The 17,216-nt window shown below is 41.5% G+C and overlaps 1 protein-coding gene across 3 annotated transcripts in view; it reads right to left on the bottom strand.

Moving 5' to 3' along the window:
- LOC125391533 (cadherin-related family member 3-like) overlaps positions 1 to 17,216 on the bottom strand; it is a 77,835-nt gene that overhangs the window by 32,487 nt on the left and 28,132 nt on the right. For all 3 annotated transcript variants that reach the window (XM_085687922.2, XM_085687923.2, XM_085687925.2), the window contains exons 5-8: positions 7,717 to 7,811; positions 4,702 to 4,809; positions 3,772 to 3,968; positions 1,874 to 2,051 (exon numbers count right to left, since the gene is read on the bottom strand). In XM_085687922.2, the coding sequence (XP_085544048.2) occupies positions 1,874 to 2,051; positions 3,772 to 3,968; positions 4,702 to 4,809; positions 7,717 to 7,811 (578 nt within the window). The remainder of the gene's footprint in view (positions 1 to 1,873; positions 2,052 to 3,771; positions 3,969 to 4,701; positions 4,810 to 7,716; positions 7,812 to 17,216) is intronic.

The following is a 17,216-nucleotide window of genomic DNA, read 5'->3' as shown; positions in this document are numbered from 1 at the left end:
GTTATTTCGAGTCTGGGCAGCCAGAAATGAAGCCTCTGCCAACACATCCAGGTTTATAATAGCTCTCATCACAATAGCTAGAAATGAAAGTGGCATCAATGTCTATCAATTAATTAATGAACAATAAAAACATGGCACACACATATGCAAGAGGGAATTTTATTCAGTTGTAAATAAAATTACATAAATATCAGGAAATAGATTAATGTGAAGATTATTATACTAAGTGAGGTAGCCCAGTCTCAGAAAGACAGATACTCTCTTTTGAAGCTTCTAGCTTCTAATTCTTATATGAGTGAGTGTAGGTATAGGTTGATGTGGGAGTCCCCTCTGTATGTTGTGATTACCATTAATGAATAAAGAAACTGCTTTGGACCTATAGCAGGGCAGAACTTAGCTAGGTGGGAAAACTAAACTGAGTGCTGGGAGAAAGGAGGCGGAGTCAGGGAGAAGCTATGGAGCCACTGCCAGAGACAGACATGCTGAAGCATTGCTGGTAGGCCACGACCTCGTGGTGATGCACAAATTAATGGAGATGGGTTAAATTAAGATATAAGAGTTAGCCAATAAGAAGCTAGAGCTAATGGGCCAAGCAGTGATTTAAATAATATGGTTTCTGTGTGATTATCTCGGGTCTGGGCTACCGAGCAGCCAGGAACCAATAGGCAGCCTCCTTCAACAACAGGTCTTGAATAGAGAGGGAGGCAAGAGAGGCTGCAGGTCCTAAGGACGGAGAGGGATGGTTGTAGAGACAAAGAAGGTGGTTTCTCAGGCAGATGGCTAGGGGTAAGGGGAGAAAAATGAACAGAATAACCACACGGGCACCAATACAAACCTTTACCCACGTATCAAAATCTAGGAATTCTAAATCTCAAAATGTTTTCACCACTTGCTTGGCATCAAACCCTGACCCTCACGAACTGCTTCACCTCAAGCCTTTGCCCACCCCATCGATCATTTTTGTTTCCATTTAGAGCGATTTGAATGCGGAGATCCACCATCCTCCCACTTCGAAAGGTACGCCATGCATTATGAACGCAAAATGCTACATTCTTTAAGCCAAGGACAAAAGCTATGTGCAGGTGTATGTGGGTGTGTGGATCCACGTGGATGCACATGTGTGTTCATGCATGTGAAGGCCAGAGGACAAGCTCGGGTAGTATTACATAGGGACTGCCTACCATTTTGTTTGGTTTTTTGTTGTTTTGATTTTTTTTTTTTTTGGTGGAGTCCTTGCTGGTCTGGAACTTACTGAGTAAACTAGGCTGCCTGGCCAGCGAGTGGGCCCGAGGGACCCACCTGTCTCCACTTCCCCAGTGCTGAGCATACAAGAGCTTGTTACCACACCTCACATTTTCATGTGTGTCGCGGGTACTGAACCCAGCTTCTTGTGCTTGCCAGGCAAGTATCTTAATGAGACATGCCCTCACCTCAGAAATGACATCCTTAACCAGAAACCTACTCCACTGAGTAAGCAGGGTTTCTGGTAAAGCTAACAGATGTATGATAAGAACCATTATAAGATAGCATCTGCTCAGCATTGTGAGGAAACAGTGCCAGAAATTAGACCATTAATTCCTCACAACCATTCTTCAAGGAGTTCTATTGGCATCCCATTCTACAAAGCAAAACTGATGTTCTTTCGTTGAAGCCAGGAAGGAGTAGAGTCACTTCGATCTCAGACCCCACCTGCCGATCTCAGAAACTCGGCTTTCAGTCATGAACAGAACCAGCAGGCCATTCGCGAGGACCGTTTCTGAGCAACCAAGATTCAACTTGATGACCGACCAATGTCAGAGATAGCCAATAAATCCAACAGTCCTGTTTTTTCTGGGCCCCACTCTGAGTTCTTGCTTACCTGCTGCCTGCTTACCTAATCAAATACTGATCACAGAAAGGCGGGTTGTCGTTAATGCCATGAACATAGGTAGTCACCGGAATGGCTGCACACCTCTGGTCACCATCGCACGCCTTAATGGAGAAAAACAGAGCATGTACAAAGCCGGTTTTCTCCACATCGAGACGGGTGGTCGTCACCACGGTCCCTTTCTCTGTAACGAAGCAGCACATCCTGCTCAGAATGGGCCAGACTGTCATTTTCAAAAATACCTCATTACACATGTAGCTACAGAAAAAAAAAGCAAAAATTATGCCCTGTCCAACAGAATTAAGGAGCTGACTCAAAGTGCATGCATACTGTTAAACTATTTATCACTGAGCTGCGCTATTAATCATATGATGTTAATAAAGAGGAAAACAAAATTGTTTTCCATTAAGAGAATGAAGAAGGCGCTCTAGAAGAAATCCTTTTTCTAGGCCTTGAAGGTTATGTAGCAGAAGAAAATGTCAGGAGATGGGAAATGATTCCCACCAGAGAATCATCTGAAATAATCCTGAAAACACTACCAGAACATGACTTGCTCTCACTTAATCATTACTTAATTAATCCAACAAACATTTTCTGAGTGTCATCTTCGCAGCACGAAGCGTGGCAGCTACCGTATTCAGCACGATGACATAGAATCTCCATATTTATGGAATTTATATTCAAATCTTGGAGACAGCCCTCGATACACACAGAAAGACAAAAAGTTCAAATGATGTGTTACTATGGAAATGAGCGCTATAATGTGATTTTTACAGATAATATCTAACGGCCAGGTGCTTGGAAAACACAAGGGAGCAGTCTGAAGGCAAATGTCTACCTGATGGTTCACAGCAAGAGGCAAAGGAAGAAAGAATCTGGGTGGCATGGGGGATTCTTGGGGAGGGCAGTGTAGGTGATTGAGAACAAGGCAAGGGCCAGAGAAACAAGACCTCAGTAAGAAGTCTGGGCCAACTTTCAAGTACAGAAAGCAAATAGAGAATTTTGCACCCAATCTGAGTATTTAAAAAAGCATCACTGGGTGCTTTATGAAGATGCTTAGCAGTTAACTGAAAAAGAAGCACCCCAAAGAAGAAACCAGGAAGAATTGGGGATGAGAACGTGAGTGTAAACAGCTTATTTGAGAAGCAATCTGGGACAATGTGACATGGGAAAGAGGCCTGGAAAAAAAAAAAAAAACGCTCCCAATAAAAGAGTATCATTAAGACAGCCACTGCCATTGGTCCAAGAGCCTGAGGAATTCCAGGAGCCAGAGTAAACAGCTGGAAGCTTTCTACACCAAGTCCTAAGTGTAGACTTTCTCCAAGTCCAGCCTGGGTCTTGTGAGAGAGAAAGGGAAATTGAAGCTGTCAGATCCCAAGTAATCCCCCAAGCAAAGCACAGATACTGACGGCTGGAACCAACCTTACAGCACAGAGTTGATATATGTAGGACAATGGCTGTATTTGCTTTAGTGGTGACCTGCATTTGTGCTAAAGATAACCCAGCACTGTCCTCCACTCAGCAACTCTAAACACGACATGATTTGCACCCCACCCCCAACACTGAATGGACAAAGATTAAAAGATTAACTCTAACCAGTCAAACCAGCTTCTCCCTCACAAACATTTGGCCCTGAAGTAGAGTAGAGCTGAGTTAGGTTTAAGGACATGTGCTAAAAGGGTATATAAACTATAGAGTTAATAATTTCATAACAGGCATGAAGAGACACGGATTAGCGGAGATGTCAGTGGGATGCTGAACCTGCAGAACCACTCAGTGGACATTTCCAAACTGTCCAAGGGATGTTTCCTGATGGGGTTTTAGTTTTTCTACCTCCCCTTCAGAAACTGGGTATGTGGAGGATGGGTATACAATTACTTAGGGCAGCAGAGTTCCCAACCTACCTTTGTCTACTGCGAAATAGTCATCCACTGCCTCCAGTCCAAAGGTTAAGCCGCCCAAGTCATCTTCATCAGCCGCCTGGCACACGGCAATCGTCTTCCCTACGGGAATTTCTTCGTCCAACGTGATGTTGACGTTATGACGCAGAGTTGAGTTGGTGGAGGTGACACTCCAGACCCCATTTTCAACACTAAATAAGCTTGTTTCGAGAGGAAATGTTCTTAGCATGGTACCCACCAGTTCCCATTTCCATACCTTGCATTGGTAAAGGGGGGAGGGGCAGACTGGAGAGAGTGGGAGCATGATGGATATCATATTTATCAACAAGTATCTAAACCACTTCCTGATCTTAGCTCCAGATTATCTAAAACCCTAAGGCTTATCATGGGCTATGCATTCTTCCCAACAGGGGCTTCCCTGGGAAGTAACTACCATGTTTGTCTCCATTTTATAGATGTGAAAACTGAGAATTGAAGAAGTTAAGTAACTTTCAGAAGGTGGCTGAGAGAGGGTTAGGACATAAGCTTCTTTTGCTCTAGACCCTGTGTGCATGGTTACTGTGTTCTTACCCTTTGAACACGCACCACCGTCTTCATAGAGCTGCTAACACTCAACATGCTTTTGTACACTCACTAGCTATGACATTGACTAGAATCTCCCTTAAGAGGAATAAGAGCTAAGTCAGAAAGTCAGGGATTAAGGATGTACTTCATGGATAACCCCTTATTTTATTGCAACTTCAATATAGTTTATACTTTAAAACTATTTTTGGTTTTAGTTTCTAAGTAAGCCTTTTTATTTGAACTCTTGTATCTCATTTGGTTTTTTATACAATGCTTGCTTATTTTCTTTCTCAGTTAAAAAGAAGAAAAAGAAGGAAGGAGAGACGATGTTTCCAAGTTCAGGTCAAATAATATGCTGTCTTTCCTTACCTGCAGGCAAGAGTGGGGTGCTTGTTGTTGACATTGATGAGGAAAATCTTTAGATTCCCAGTAGCAAACAGTCCTCCAGGATCAACCACTTTAATAGCCAGTGAAAAACTAAAGGCACAGCCACAAAAAAGGATGGTTAAGACTTGATAACTAGCAGGTTTCTAGAGACACAGAACCTAGCAGGCTGACTGGCCAGCTACAACCGTTGACTCCTTTGCTTAAGATGCCAGTCAGATCAAGTGTTTTAGCGGTCGGAAATGGCTAACACTTTGGAAAGAAAGAAATGGGGCAAATCATGTGACCAACGAGGCTGTAGCTTTTAAAACATTTGCCAAGTGTTGGCAGAGCTTAGCATGACACACAAGTGCATGAAGTGTTTAAAAGAAAGGTTTGTGTTTATTTTAGAAAAAAAAGTTTGTTATTTCCTATAAATATGTGGGGGGGGGCTATTGAAACATTTTAACATTTTTGTAACAAACAGGATCATTCATAGCTATGGATTTGTACCCTTTAAATACTGACCTCTATTAAAGACTAACAGATGTCGAGGTTAAAGGGTTAGGAGTACCCCAGTGTGGTGGGGAAGACATCATCCTGTCATCCAGGATGACATCTCCAGGAAGGAGGAGAGAGTGTTCAAGTCTATAGAGAGAGTGTTCAAGTCTACAAGGGAACTTAAACACACAGATAAAAAAAGGAAGAAGCTTTCCAAACAAATTAGTCACCGTAGGAAACATTAGGATTGTTACACAGTTAACAAGTTATTTCCCGGATACATGCAAGGGCTTGAGGAATGACTAATGAAATGAGACAAATGAAGTTTTCATTATGAATGACAAATGTTCTCATCTCTAGACTGTGACCCCTTGTGGTCATATTTCCTGACTTTACCAATGCTTTCAGATTTGATCCCAACAAACTCCAGTTCCAGACAAATTCAAAGAGTTACTTTCTTCTTCAGATTTAAAAAAGGATCTATTTTACCTTTAAATATACCAAAATTCTCTCTCCTTCTCTCCATACCAAGATGTAACAGGGAAAGGAAGGGAGAATGGATGAATGGAGGGAGAGAGGCATGGAGGGAGGAAAGGAAAAGGGAGGGAGGGAAGAAAGAAGGGTGTGACCAGCAGAGATGAGAATAGATGCTCATCTTGGCCAATCGGCCATTAATACTCTCAGTCTGCAGTCACCTTCAATTTTCTACCCTCAGTTCCTCTGCTTTCAGAAAAAGGAAAAAAAAAGAAAAAGAAATCTTTCCTTTTCACTTGCCCCCCCCCAAAAAATTCCTTTCCCAAACTTTAAATTGCATTTGTCAACAAATCTTAAGACTTATCAATATCTAGGGTAGCTCCCATGCTCTTGGGTAAGTAGAATTAACATAGTAAAATCTTACCAAAAGCAATGCACAGATTCAATGCAATGCCTATCAAAATCCCAGCAAAATTCTTCACAGACCTCGAAAGAACAGTTCTCAGCTTCATCCATATGAAAGCAAAAAACCCAGGATAGCCAAAACAATCCTGTACAATAAAGGAACTTTTGTAGGCATCACAATCCCTGACTTCAAACTCTACTACAAAGCTACAGTACTGAAAACAACCTGGTATTGGCATAAAAACAGACAGGAGGATCAATAGAACCGAATCGAAGACCCAGATATTAATCCACACACCTACAAACACCTTATTTTTGACAGAGAAGTAAAACATATCAAATAGAAAAAAGAAAGCATATTTAACAAATGGTGCTGACATAAGTGAATATCAACATGTAGAAAAATGAAAATAGACCCATATCTATCACCATGCACAAAACTCAAGTCCAAATGGACCAAAGACCTCAACATAAAACCATCTACACTGAACCTTATAGAAGAGAAAGTAGGAAGTATACTTGAACACATTGGGACAGAAGACCACTTCCTAAACATAACCCCAGTAGCACAGACACTGAGAGAAACAATTAATAAATTGTTTTTTATTAATTCAGACCTTCTGAAACTGAAAAGCTTCTGTAAAGCAAAGGACACGGTCAACAAGACAAAACGACAGCCTACAGAATGGGAAAAGATCTACACTAACCCCACATCCGACAGAGGTCTGATCTCCAAAATATACAAAGAACTCAAGAAATTTGTCATCAAAAGAAGAAATAATCCAATAAAAAAATTGAGTACAGACCTAAACAGAGAACTCTCAACAGAGGAATCTCAAATGACTAAAAAACACTTAAGAAAAATGCTCAACATCCTTAGCCATCAGAGTAATGCAAATCCAAACAACTCTGAGATTCCATCTTACATGGGTAAGAATGGCGAAGATCAAAAACATTGATGAGAATTTATGCTGCAGAGGTTGTGGACTAAAGGGAACACTTCTGCATTGCTGGTGGGAGCGCAAACTGATACAGTCCCTTTGGATATCTGTATGGCAATTTCTCAGAAAATTAGAAAACAACCTTCCTCAAGACCCAGCAATACCATTGTTGGGTATATACCCCAAGGAGGCTCAGTCTGCCTTCAGAGTCCACTCCCTTTCCTGTGAAGCACTTTGATACAAAATGTATAACTGAAGGGGGGTAGGCATTAAACCATTATAAAAATAAAAATGCTAACTTGAACCAGTGGTAACCCATTTAGCTGATGTAGAGGAAATAACCAAGTGGCCGTGTGCTAACTTCTCAAGGATACTTATTATTACGTTAGAAGGCTGTTCCACATTACAGGCACCTGGAGAGGTGAACTGCCGACTTCCACGGCAGGGTACAAATAAAACTACCAAAATCATCTTCGTGCTTCAGTGCGGCTCAAGCAGGTGACACAGAGAGGGTCCCCACGGACATCCAAAGCAGCAATAGTACAATTACAGGTGAGTGCCCGTTTCACCTTTAAGACAGTATCAAGAGCAACTTCAGGGGAGAAGTATGTGAAGATCAGACAGGGAGAATTCTTTTTCAGGACAGGAACTACAAGCCAAAGGAGCAAGCATTTCCAAAGGAAACCCAGCACAGCGTTACCTTCTCACGCCCCTCTCAAAATCCAAAGTCGTTGCTGTGGAAATTGTCCCAGCGCTGTCGATGGTGAAGCCCCAGCTCTCCGGGGAAACGAAGTACTGTTCATGGAACAGAAAAGAGCAAACAAAGCATTGCAGAGACACAACTGATTCCCTGGTGAGGTTCCTCAGCCTCTGAGAGCTAAGCCTGCAAAATCCTTGTACTCTGTGTGGCTCATCAACCACGAGCCCCATGCATTAGATGCTCAGAAAATGTTGGCAGCAGCAGCAACAGTTGGCTGCTGCTGCTGATGGTGATGATGATAATGATTATGAGATGATGATGATGATGATGATAATTTTGATGATGATGATGATGGTAGAACTGTACTCTATTCAACTGACTTCCGATCAGACAACATGCTCTTAAAAACTAAGAAAAACAAACAAACTTTCTGGTTTCTACATTCTACATATTACCTGAGTATTTCTTATAACGCCCTACTCAAAGCTAAAAGTCAAGAAAAGGGAGTTCCATCGGGAAACCCGTGCCCAGTGTTTAATGAACACTAAGACGGTCTGTGTGGATGGAATGCACTGGTTTTGGGGTCTGGGGAGAATCAAGGAGCTACGAGGAGAAGGAAAGCAGACATCCTCAGCACCCACTCATTAGATTCTGTCTGTTCAGGTACAGACTGTGTGTTATCAACCTTCCCACAGCCTACTGAATTTTTACCTCATCCCCCCTTCAGCCATTTTGTTCAGTGTTCCAAATGCATTAACATTGGAGTCTCAGTATCCTAGGTCATTGGTGTTGATGCTATCCCATTTCACAAACAAGAAATCCAAGGCTTGGAAATCCAAGGTCTTGCCTTGACCTACATCCACCACCCACACACAGAGCAGGTGAGGCCAGGGTTCTAATACAGGTGAGAATCAACTTTGAGAAAAAGCCAGAAGAAAAAAGCCCACAAGAGGCTTAATATCAGGAATTAATTAGACCAAGTGCTACTGACTTAATAATTGTGTATACTCGGGGATAATTTAATGGAGAAAATTAAACCCAGAAGGATTGCGAAGCAGACAAAAATAATTTGGAGAAATTAGTGACCTTTACATTGATCAATTTTCTGATGAATCACCATATTCTGACTAATTTCCGTTCATACTTTTGATGCCTACTCATCTAAATAAGATTGAGCTGATTGCTGCTGCTTCTTTAGCACAATGTAGACTATTAGCATTCTGGAATGGCAGGCAAATTCATCACATTCTTCCGTTTAGGGCAAACGTGGGAATAATGATGCCTGATTCATAAGGGACCCACAGAGGATGGCTGGAAATTAAATGACCTAAGAGGCTCACCAACACTGTCTGCCTATATACAAATATTCATAATTTTTAAAAAGACACCCACATTTCTGCTTGTAGCTACTCAACATTTGCAATTTCAGATTTAATTTATTACATGAGTGTCAACATTTTTCCAAACAATATATATTGGAAAGTCATGTTTTGTATGGTTGATTTTCCATAAAAGAAAGTCCTCTTCAAAAAATATCTTGACGGTGCTGATGTGAGCTATTCCCTTCCGTGTTCCGGGAAGGCTGGAAATGGTGGTTGCTAAGCAGCCAGGGCAATCACTAAGAAAGCCACCTAAATGAAGAACACCCTGAGCAGGAAAGCCATCTAAAGAATGAGAAATTAATCCTCTGGGACTGAGTAAATTATACACATTGTCCTGAGGCTTTGTTTTTAAAATCAGCACTTTTGTCTGTAATTACCACAAATTCATGAGGAACTATTTGACCACAAAAGTAACACGGGCATCCTCTTTGTCAGGTTCCAAGATATGAGAACAGATTCCAGGACCCGAAGAGGTAGAGCAGGGCAGTAAGCCTTCAGTCTACCTGAATGCACTTATTCAGAATTCACTTCATTCCCTTTGAAAGCTTGGTCATGTCTGTTTGTTCTCTAGGAAGCCAGGGGATTAGAAAAGACCCAAAGTTGAAGAGTTAGAGGCTTCGATGTTTCAAGAACAGGTCACGGTAGCTATGGCTGAATCTTTCCATGCCCAGAGGTTCAGTCAAATATAACAATAACTGTGTGAGTAGAGAGAACACAGGTAGTAGAAGGGGGAGAGGCAAATAATGAAGCAAAAAAGAGCTAACTGGGGTGGGAGTGGAAAGGCAAGACCAAGGAGAGGTGATGGGGAAGGATAACAAACACTAAAGACTTTTGAAAGCCACATAGAAACCTACCACTGTAGAAGGTTCCTAGTAGATACACACACACACACACACACACACACACACACACACACACACATACACACACGACTTTTGTTGTTTATAATGGGGCGGGGTAGTTCTATTCCCAAACACTACAGACTAGTAAATAAAAATCCCAGCGCTAGGTATGGCTTATGTGCCTTCAAGATACTGAACAGTGAGCGGTACTGCAGAACCCCTAAACATTATAGACTTCTTTCATTGCTCATGATTTCCATGAAGAACCCGATGGAAAGACTTTATTACTAGAGATACCAGACACTTCGGTCACAGGGCATGGAGAAATCAAGCTGGTACCCCCAGGGTACCGACTGGGTAGCTTTTGTAGTGATGGAAGGTAGTAGTCAGGTTCCTGGGGGAGAAAGGGAAATAACAATCTTACCCAGTAGTTAATGCTGGGATCTAGAAGAATAACTACCTCGCAAGACATGCCCATTGGTGCATTTGGGGCACAAATGTTGTGGAAGTGACCAACTATTTCCTGATTGGCTTTAAGGCTAGCATCACTAGATGGAATTCACTATTGGCTGGGCCAAAATCCTAAATCTGTGTGTGTCATAGACCCTAGGAGACAGTCTCCTTTTATTATTCTGCTAAATGGACATAATACATTAAACTGTCTCCTACGCACTTATCTTTATTTCAATAGATTGGTGCAGCTCTCCAACTCTCATGAGAGAAGCATTTCTTTCAGTAGATGATTGGTACAAATTCACAATTAGTGAGCATTCAGAGAACTAGTATTCAAGTGCTTGGCCCTACATAGGATCACTACATCACACCTCTTCCCAAAGTTCCGGGATCACCATGGAAGAGGAGGCAGAAAAGTTAAAGAGCCAGAAGTAGTAGAGGTTTGCAGAGAAATAGTATATTCTAGACACAACAGCAATGTTGGACACACGAATTCAGAGAAGCCGAGACTATACATAGAAGACTTGCACGGTATCAAACCAGCCAAAATCCTGGCATGGATGGTGGAGGAGCTGATGAAGTCCCACCCCTATCTGGGGAGATTGTGGTAAGTGATGGCTGCCAAGAGAGGGAAAGAGTTTTTTCCTAGGAACGGAGTCCCTAATAATCTGCCCGAACTCCAGGAGATGGCCCTATATCTGTGATCATGTTCTCAGCACTAAGTGGAAATGCTGGCTTAGGAAGTTTGCCAGGAAATGAGTGGAACTAGAAAAGATCTTTCTCCCATACCCTGAGAGGGAGCTCACCCCTGAGGTCCAGGACCCAGAAACTGGATACCCCAGAGACTTAGGTAGAACCAAACGTGAATGACGAAAAAAGGTCACCAAAATGATTTCTTATTAAATTCCTAATGATATGTGCAGAAATTGATGCCTAGCCCAACTGTCCTCAAAGAGTCTTCGCCCAGTAACTGATGGAAACAGACCCAGAGACCCACAGTCAAACATTAGATGGAGCTCGAGGAATCCTGCAAATGAGGGGGAAGAGGGATTGGAGGACCCAGTGGTATCAAGGGCACCACAAGAAAACACACAGAACCAACTAACCTGGCTCACCGGGGCTCACAGAGACTGAAGCGGTAACCAGGGAACCTGCATGGGACTGACCTATGTCCTCTGCTTATATATTACAGTTGTGTAACTTGGTCTTCATTGAGACTCAAAATAGTGGGAGCAGGGGATGTCTATGACTCTGTCCCCTGTTCTTGAGACTTATTCCTCATGTCAGATTGCCTTAATAGAAGAGGAAGTACCCATTCTCACTGCAGTTTGACATATCTACCATGTCTGGCAGTTATCCATGGGAGGTCTGCCTCTATCTAAACAGAAACAGTGAAGGAGGAGTGGATGGGGTGGGGGAGAGGGAGAGTGCAGTGGACCTGGGAAGAGAGGAGGGAAGGGAAACCTTGAGTGGAATGTAAAAACAACAACTAAATAAATAAATAACCAAAAATAAAAAAAGAAAGAAAACATTTGTTGTCTGTTGGTCATCTACTACTGGGCATGGGGTCCACCCTTAAGAGTGGTTTACTTCCCCCAGTGAGACTCCCTTGGACAAAAACCCTGATTTTTCATTTGCAAGTGGCTATCAATTGGAGGTAGCATCTGGGCTGGGGGGGGGCTGTATCCTTCTGGGCTAGTGATGGGGGCTTGTGTCCTTCTGGGCTAGGGATGGGGGCTTGTGTCCACTTATCTCAGCTCTAGGACCCCATCTGGTGCAGACCCAACCCCTTTCTGAAGTATGGGTTTTTAAAGGATATCCTTATGATTCTCTGGATTCCTCAGTGTCTGTTGTTACATCCCCCTTTTCATTTTTAATTTTGTAAATTGGGACCTTATCTTCCCACCTTTCAGTTAATTTGGCTAAAGGCTTGATTTTTCTCAAAGAGCAAACTTTTTGTTTCATTGATTACTTGTATTATTTTTGTTTCTTTGGTTCTGTTTTACCCTAGAGTTTGATTATTTCTTGCCATTTACTCCTTTTGGGGCAATATTTGTTTCTTTTGCTCTAGATCCTTCAAATGCAACATTAATTGACTAAGATAAGATCTTTGCATGTTTTTGTGTTTTGTTTTAGGCTTGTTTTATTTTGCTTTTTTGATTTGTGGCTACGTATGGTTTAAATTTGTTTTTATCCTGGAATATTTTGTTTTCTCTATTGATAGTGAACGAAAGCTTGGCTGGGTATAGTAGTCTGGGCTTGTGTCCATGGTCTCTTAGTTTCTGCAGTACATCTATCCAGGACCTTCTGGTTTCATGGTTTCCATAGAAAAGTCTGGTGGAAGTCTGATAGGTTTACCTTTATAAATTACTTGATGTTTTGCTTTTTTGAGACTAAATTTCTTTGTGTAGCCCAGGGTGCCCTGGAACTCATTCTGTAGACCAAGCTGGCCTCCAACACAAAGATCCAACTGCCTCTATCTTCCAAATGCTGGGGTTAAAGGTATGTGGCGTCACTGCCCGGTTCCAAGTGTTTAATGTTATGAACTAACCTATTAGAACAACTTGCAGAGTGTCCCAAATGAAACCATGCTGTGTTTTAATTTCTATTCAATTCCAAAAAAGTCTTTCATTTCTGTCTTGACCCATTTTACATTCAATAATGAGTTGCTCAATTTCCATGAGTTTGCAAATTTCTGTTGTTTCTCTAATTGTTGATACCCAGTTTTCATTTGTGATGGTCAAATTTTGATGCAGAGTAGCATTTGAATCTTCTTGTGTCTGTTGAGACTTGCTTTGTGTCCAAGAACGTGGTTGATTTTGGAGAAAGTTCCATGAGGTGCAGAGAAGATGGTATATCCTTTCGTATATGGGGAAAATGTCCTGTTGATATCTGCTAGATCCATTTGGTTTATAATATCTGTTAGCTTCAGTGTTTTCCTGTTTAGTTTTGTCTGGATGACCCATCTACAGAGTGGGTACTGAAGTCTCCCACTGTCATTGTGGAAGGGTCAATTCGTGATTTAAGCTACAGTAGTGTTTCTTTTATGAACTTTGTTGCCCTTGTGTTTGATGCATGGATGCTAATTGCACTGTTCTTTTCATGAATTTTTCCTTGGATGAGTGCATAGTTTCATTCACTATTTCTGCTGATTGGTTTTGGTTAGAAGTCTATTTTGTCAGGTACTAAAATGGATCTTGCTTCATAGATCCATTTGCTTGAAATATTTTCCATCTTTTTGTCCTAAGGAGATGCCTATCCTTGGTGCTGAGGTATGTTTCTTGGATGCAGCCGAAGGATGGATCCTGTTTCACATGTGTTATGACAATCTGTGTCTCTCTTTATTGGTGCATTGGTACTCTTGAAGCTGAGAGTTACCAATAAGCAGTGTTTGTTGATTTCTATTATTTTGTTATTGTGCTGTGGGGTTTTCACATCTGTTATGACAATCTGTGTCTCTCTTTATTGGTGCATTGGTACTCTTGAAGCTGAGAGTTACCAATAAGCAGTGTTTGGTGATTTCTATTATTTTGTTGTTGTGCTGTGGGGTTTTCAAATCTTCTTTTGATTTGCTTGGCTGATATCATTTATTCCTTTTTTCTTGGGTGTGCTCTTCGTCAAGTTGAAGTTTTCCTTCGAGTACTGTCCTATAATTAAGTCAGGGTTTTTTATTGTTTCTACCGACAGGTCCTTTGCATACGCATTATGATTTCCAGTTTGGGGCTTTTATGGGATTTTTGTAGTGTGTGTGTGTGTGTGTGTGTGTGTGTGTGTGTGTGCCTGCATCTATATGTTTCTTGTACTTTTTCTTTGACTCTTTTTTGTATTTTTGTTATATTTCAATTAGTTTGTTTTTTATTTATCTCATTTTATTTTGTTATTATTCCTTAGATGTCTTTTTTTTTAACAAGAGACAGAAAGGATGCAGATACAGACAAGATGAAAGGTAAATGGGAGCTGGGAGGAGTAAGTGGGTGGAGAACCATAATCAGAATATATTGTATGAAAAGATCTATTTTCACTGAAGAAAAAGAATAGATGAAGTTGGGAGGGGAAAGTGGTGGAGGGGCATGAGAGGAATTAGCGGAAAGGAGTAGGGGGGATTCCATCAAAATATATAAAATGTCCATGTGAGAGTCTCAAACAACAGAAATCAGAGACTAGAGAAGGAGGAAAACCAAGATTATTATTTTCCTGAAACAATGTTAACATTAGCTAATGCTTGTGGGGTGACCTGTGCCAAGTCACCAGTGATGTCAGTCTAATGATGTGGTAACACAAGGATGTGCTCCGTGTTGGGCCACAGTCACACATTTGCTGGGATTCCTGCAGTCCCAGGGCCACAAATGAGACACACTAAGTTAACCTTCTGTATGTATCATCTAGCTTAACCTTCATTATAACCCTAAGATAGGCACTATTAGTAACTGTTTTATAATTAAAGAAACTAATACAGAGAAATTATAAGACTTGCCCAGAGACACGAAGCCAGAAAGTAGGAAGTCCAAAAACTCACATAAACTATGTAAATTCAGAATGTGCTGATGTTCAGATGTACTATGTCTCATTTGGTAGGCTAACCCAGGGAAATATTTCTGAATGAGGATCAATGCAGGCATGATTTCAGCAGGCTGGCCTGAATCTTCTTGCCTCAGCCTGCTGTGCATGGCAGCTGAAGATGTAAGCTTCCTTGCCCATCAGTCCTGAGCATTTCCTGAAACAGGGGCTCTGTGTTTATTCTTGAAAGTCTTGGGCATCACTTTATTTCCTTTATTACGGGCATCATTTTATTTCCTCTAAAGTGAACCCATTTTGTAAATCAAAGCAATAGTTTTCCAATGTGTACTAGACTACGTAAGATCCTGCGCCTTCCTAATGTTCCCTTGTGCTTGCCATGTAACCAGCTAAATGGGAGATGGCATATTATGTATTGTGTTTAGTTTGGTTTCTGGACCTGCTAGTCTCTGTTTTTGGTGTGGCTCTTAGGAGCTCCCCAGAAATAGATCCTGAGATGGAAATGATTGTGCAAGTGATTGAGCACTGCTAGACAACAGAGGCAAGAAGAAAGGGGAGAGAGCCCAAGCTCAAGTGCCATCTCAGGGTCTCAGAGGCAGTCCAGCCTGGTCCTTCCCCAGTGTGCTCGGGGCTGTCCTTATCCAAGGAAGAAAAGGTGACATCTGTCCATGATGAAGGGTTCGTCCAGGGAGATGTAAATTTCTGGGTGCTTTCTGCTGTCAAAACCACAAAAATATCTCAGAAACGTCTTTCTTCTGACTATTGGAAGCTAAATCCTAGTGTGATCAGGGGGTGGGGTGTACCACAGAAAATATCCGAAGAAATCAGGAAGAGCACAGTTACGGTCCGCCACGGTCCCTGAAACCTCTTTCGTTAGAGAAACAGAAATCCTACTAGGATTAGCAGCTATATTTTGAAACCAATTATTTTCTATGTGACTAACATTTAATTCTGTTCGCTGTCCTCCAGTAGCTATGGAGGGGAAATGGCTTTAACTCTAGATTATTTGTAACTGTAATAATTAGTGTTAATTGTCAACTTGTCCGAATGTGGGACTCGCATGAGCGATCCACCCTCTGCGGGTGGTGCCATTCCCTCTGCAGGACTCTAGGCTCTGTAAGTAGAGAAGGAGAACTGGAAGGCAGCATGCGTGCATTTCCTCTTCTCTTGACTTCCCTGCCATGATGAGTGGTAGCCTGAAATGCTAAGCTAAAGTAAACCCTTTATCCCTTACGCTGCTTTTGGCAGAGTATTATCTCATAGCAACAGAATAAAACCCAAGGCAGGGACACCTGACGCACCGTGTGGCAGTCATGCTCGGCTAGCGATGCCTCGTGCCAGCAAGTGAAAAGACACCACAAAATGATCAGGGAAAGATGTGCAAGGTGTCACTAGACAGCCTGGGGAGACCTTTCCAGGACTCAGGCCTGTGCCCACTGAGGTGCCATTACGTACTGACTGCAGCTCAGAAATTAATGTTTCCGGAGATTTGGGTTCCATTGGTCTAGCATCCAATTTGTTGAAATCATCCTACTTAATCTTACTATTGGTATTATTGAATTATACCATTACTTTAGTTGTTCCAAAAAAAATGTCTTCAGGGACACCTTAAAATAATGAAATAAATTCTCCCAAAAGTAATTATTGTGTTTTAATATTTAGTCTCATAAATAATTATTTCAAACATGGGTGTGGAATATTTTTCTTGTCTCATCATCTTGGGCCTCCCATACAGTGTTGATTGTAAATGGGTCAGTCAATAGTGGATCTTCATTTACCTTGTATGAATAGACTTAAATTATTATTACACCTTTAGGTGGATAAATCATTGCCAAATTTTCATTTTCCTTCACTTCCCATATCCTGAAAATAGTCACACTTGGGCAACTGTGTCTTTACAAGGTAAAGGCCCTAATTCACAGAAAACATCATCAGAATCTACATATTTGCAATTGAGAAGACGAACTGGTCATAGTTTATGGTGCGACTGTTTGGTGTCTGTTGCTTATTGCAGCTTCTGGCTACAGTATGTTACAACCCGCCATCTCGTGGAGGATGCTGCAAGATGTACAACTGTGAAGTAAATACCGAGCCAAAACTGTATTAAGAACATGATTATGGCTTTCTCCAATCATCTGCCTTTCATGTGAAGGATTAAAGATGTTTTTTTCTAGATAATTAGAGCTTTTCCTAAAACCACTTTTCCCCCAATCGCATAGTTATTTCAAGCAAAATTGTGTTTTAGCTTGAATAGTTCGGATAATTGTCTCCATTCTCAACTTCATTTGGCTGCTATAGCCTTAAACTA

Source organism: Myodes glareolus, chromosome 5, assembly GCF_982192425.1.
Source record: "Myodes glareolus chromosome 5, mMyoGla1.1, whole genome shotgun sequence".
NCBI lineage: Eukaryota > Metazoa > Chordata > Mammalia > Rodentia > Cricetidae > Myodes > Myodes glareolus.
Note: the sequence above shows the minus strand (reverse complement) of the source record. Positions and strands in the feature narration are given on the sequence as shown.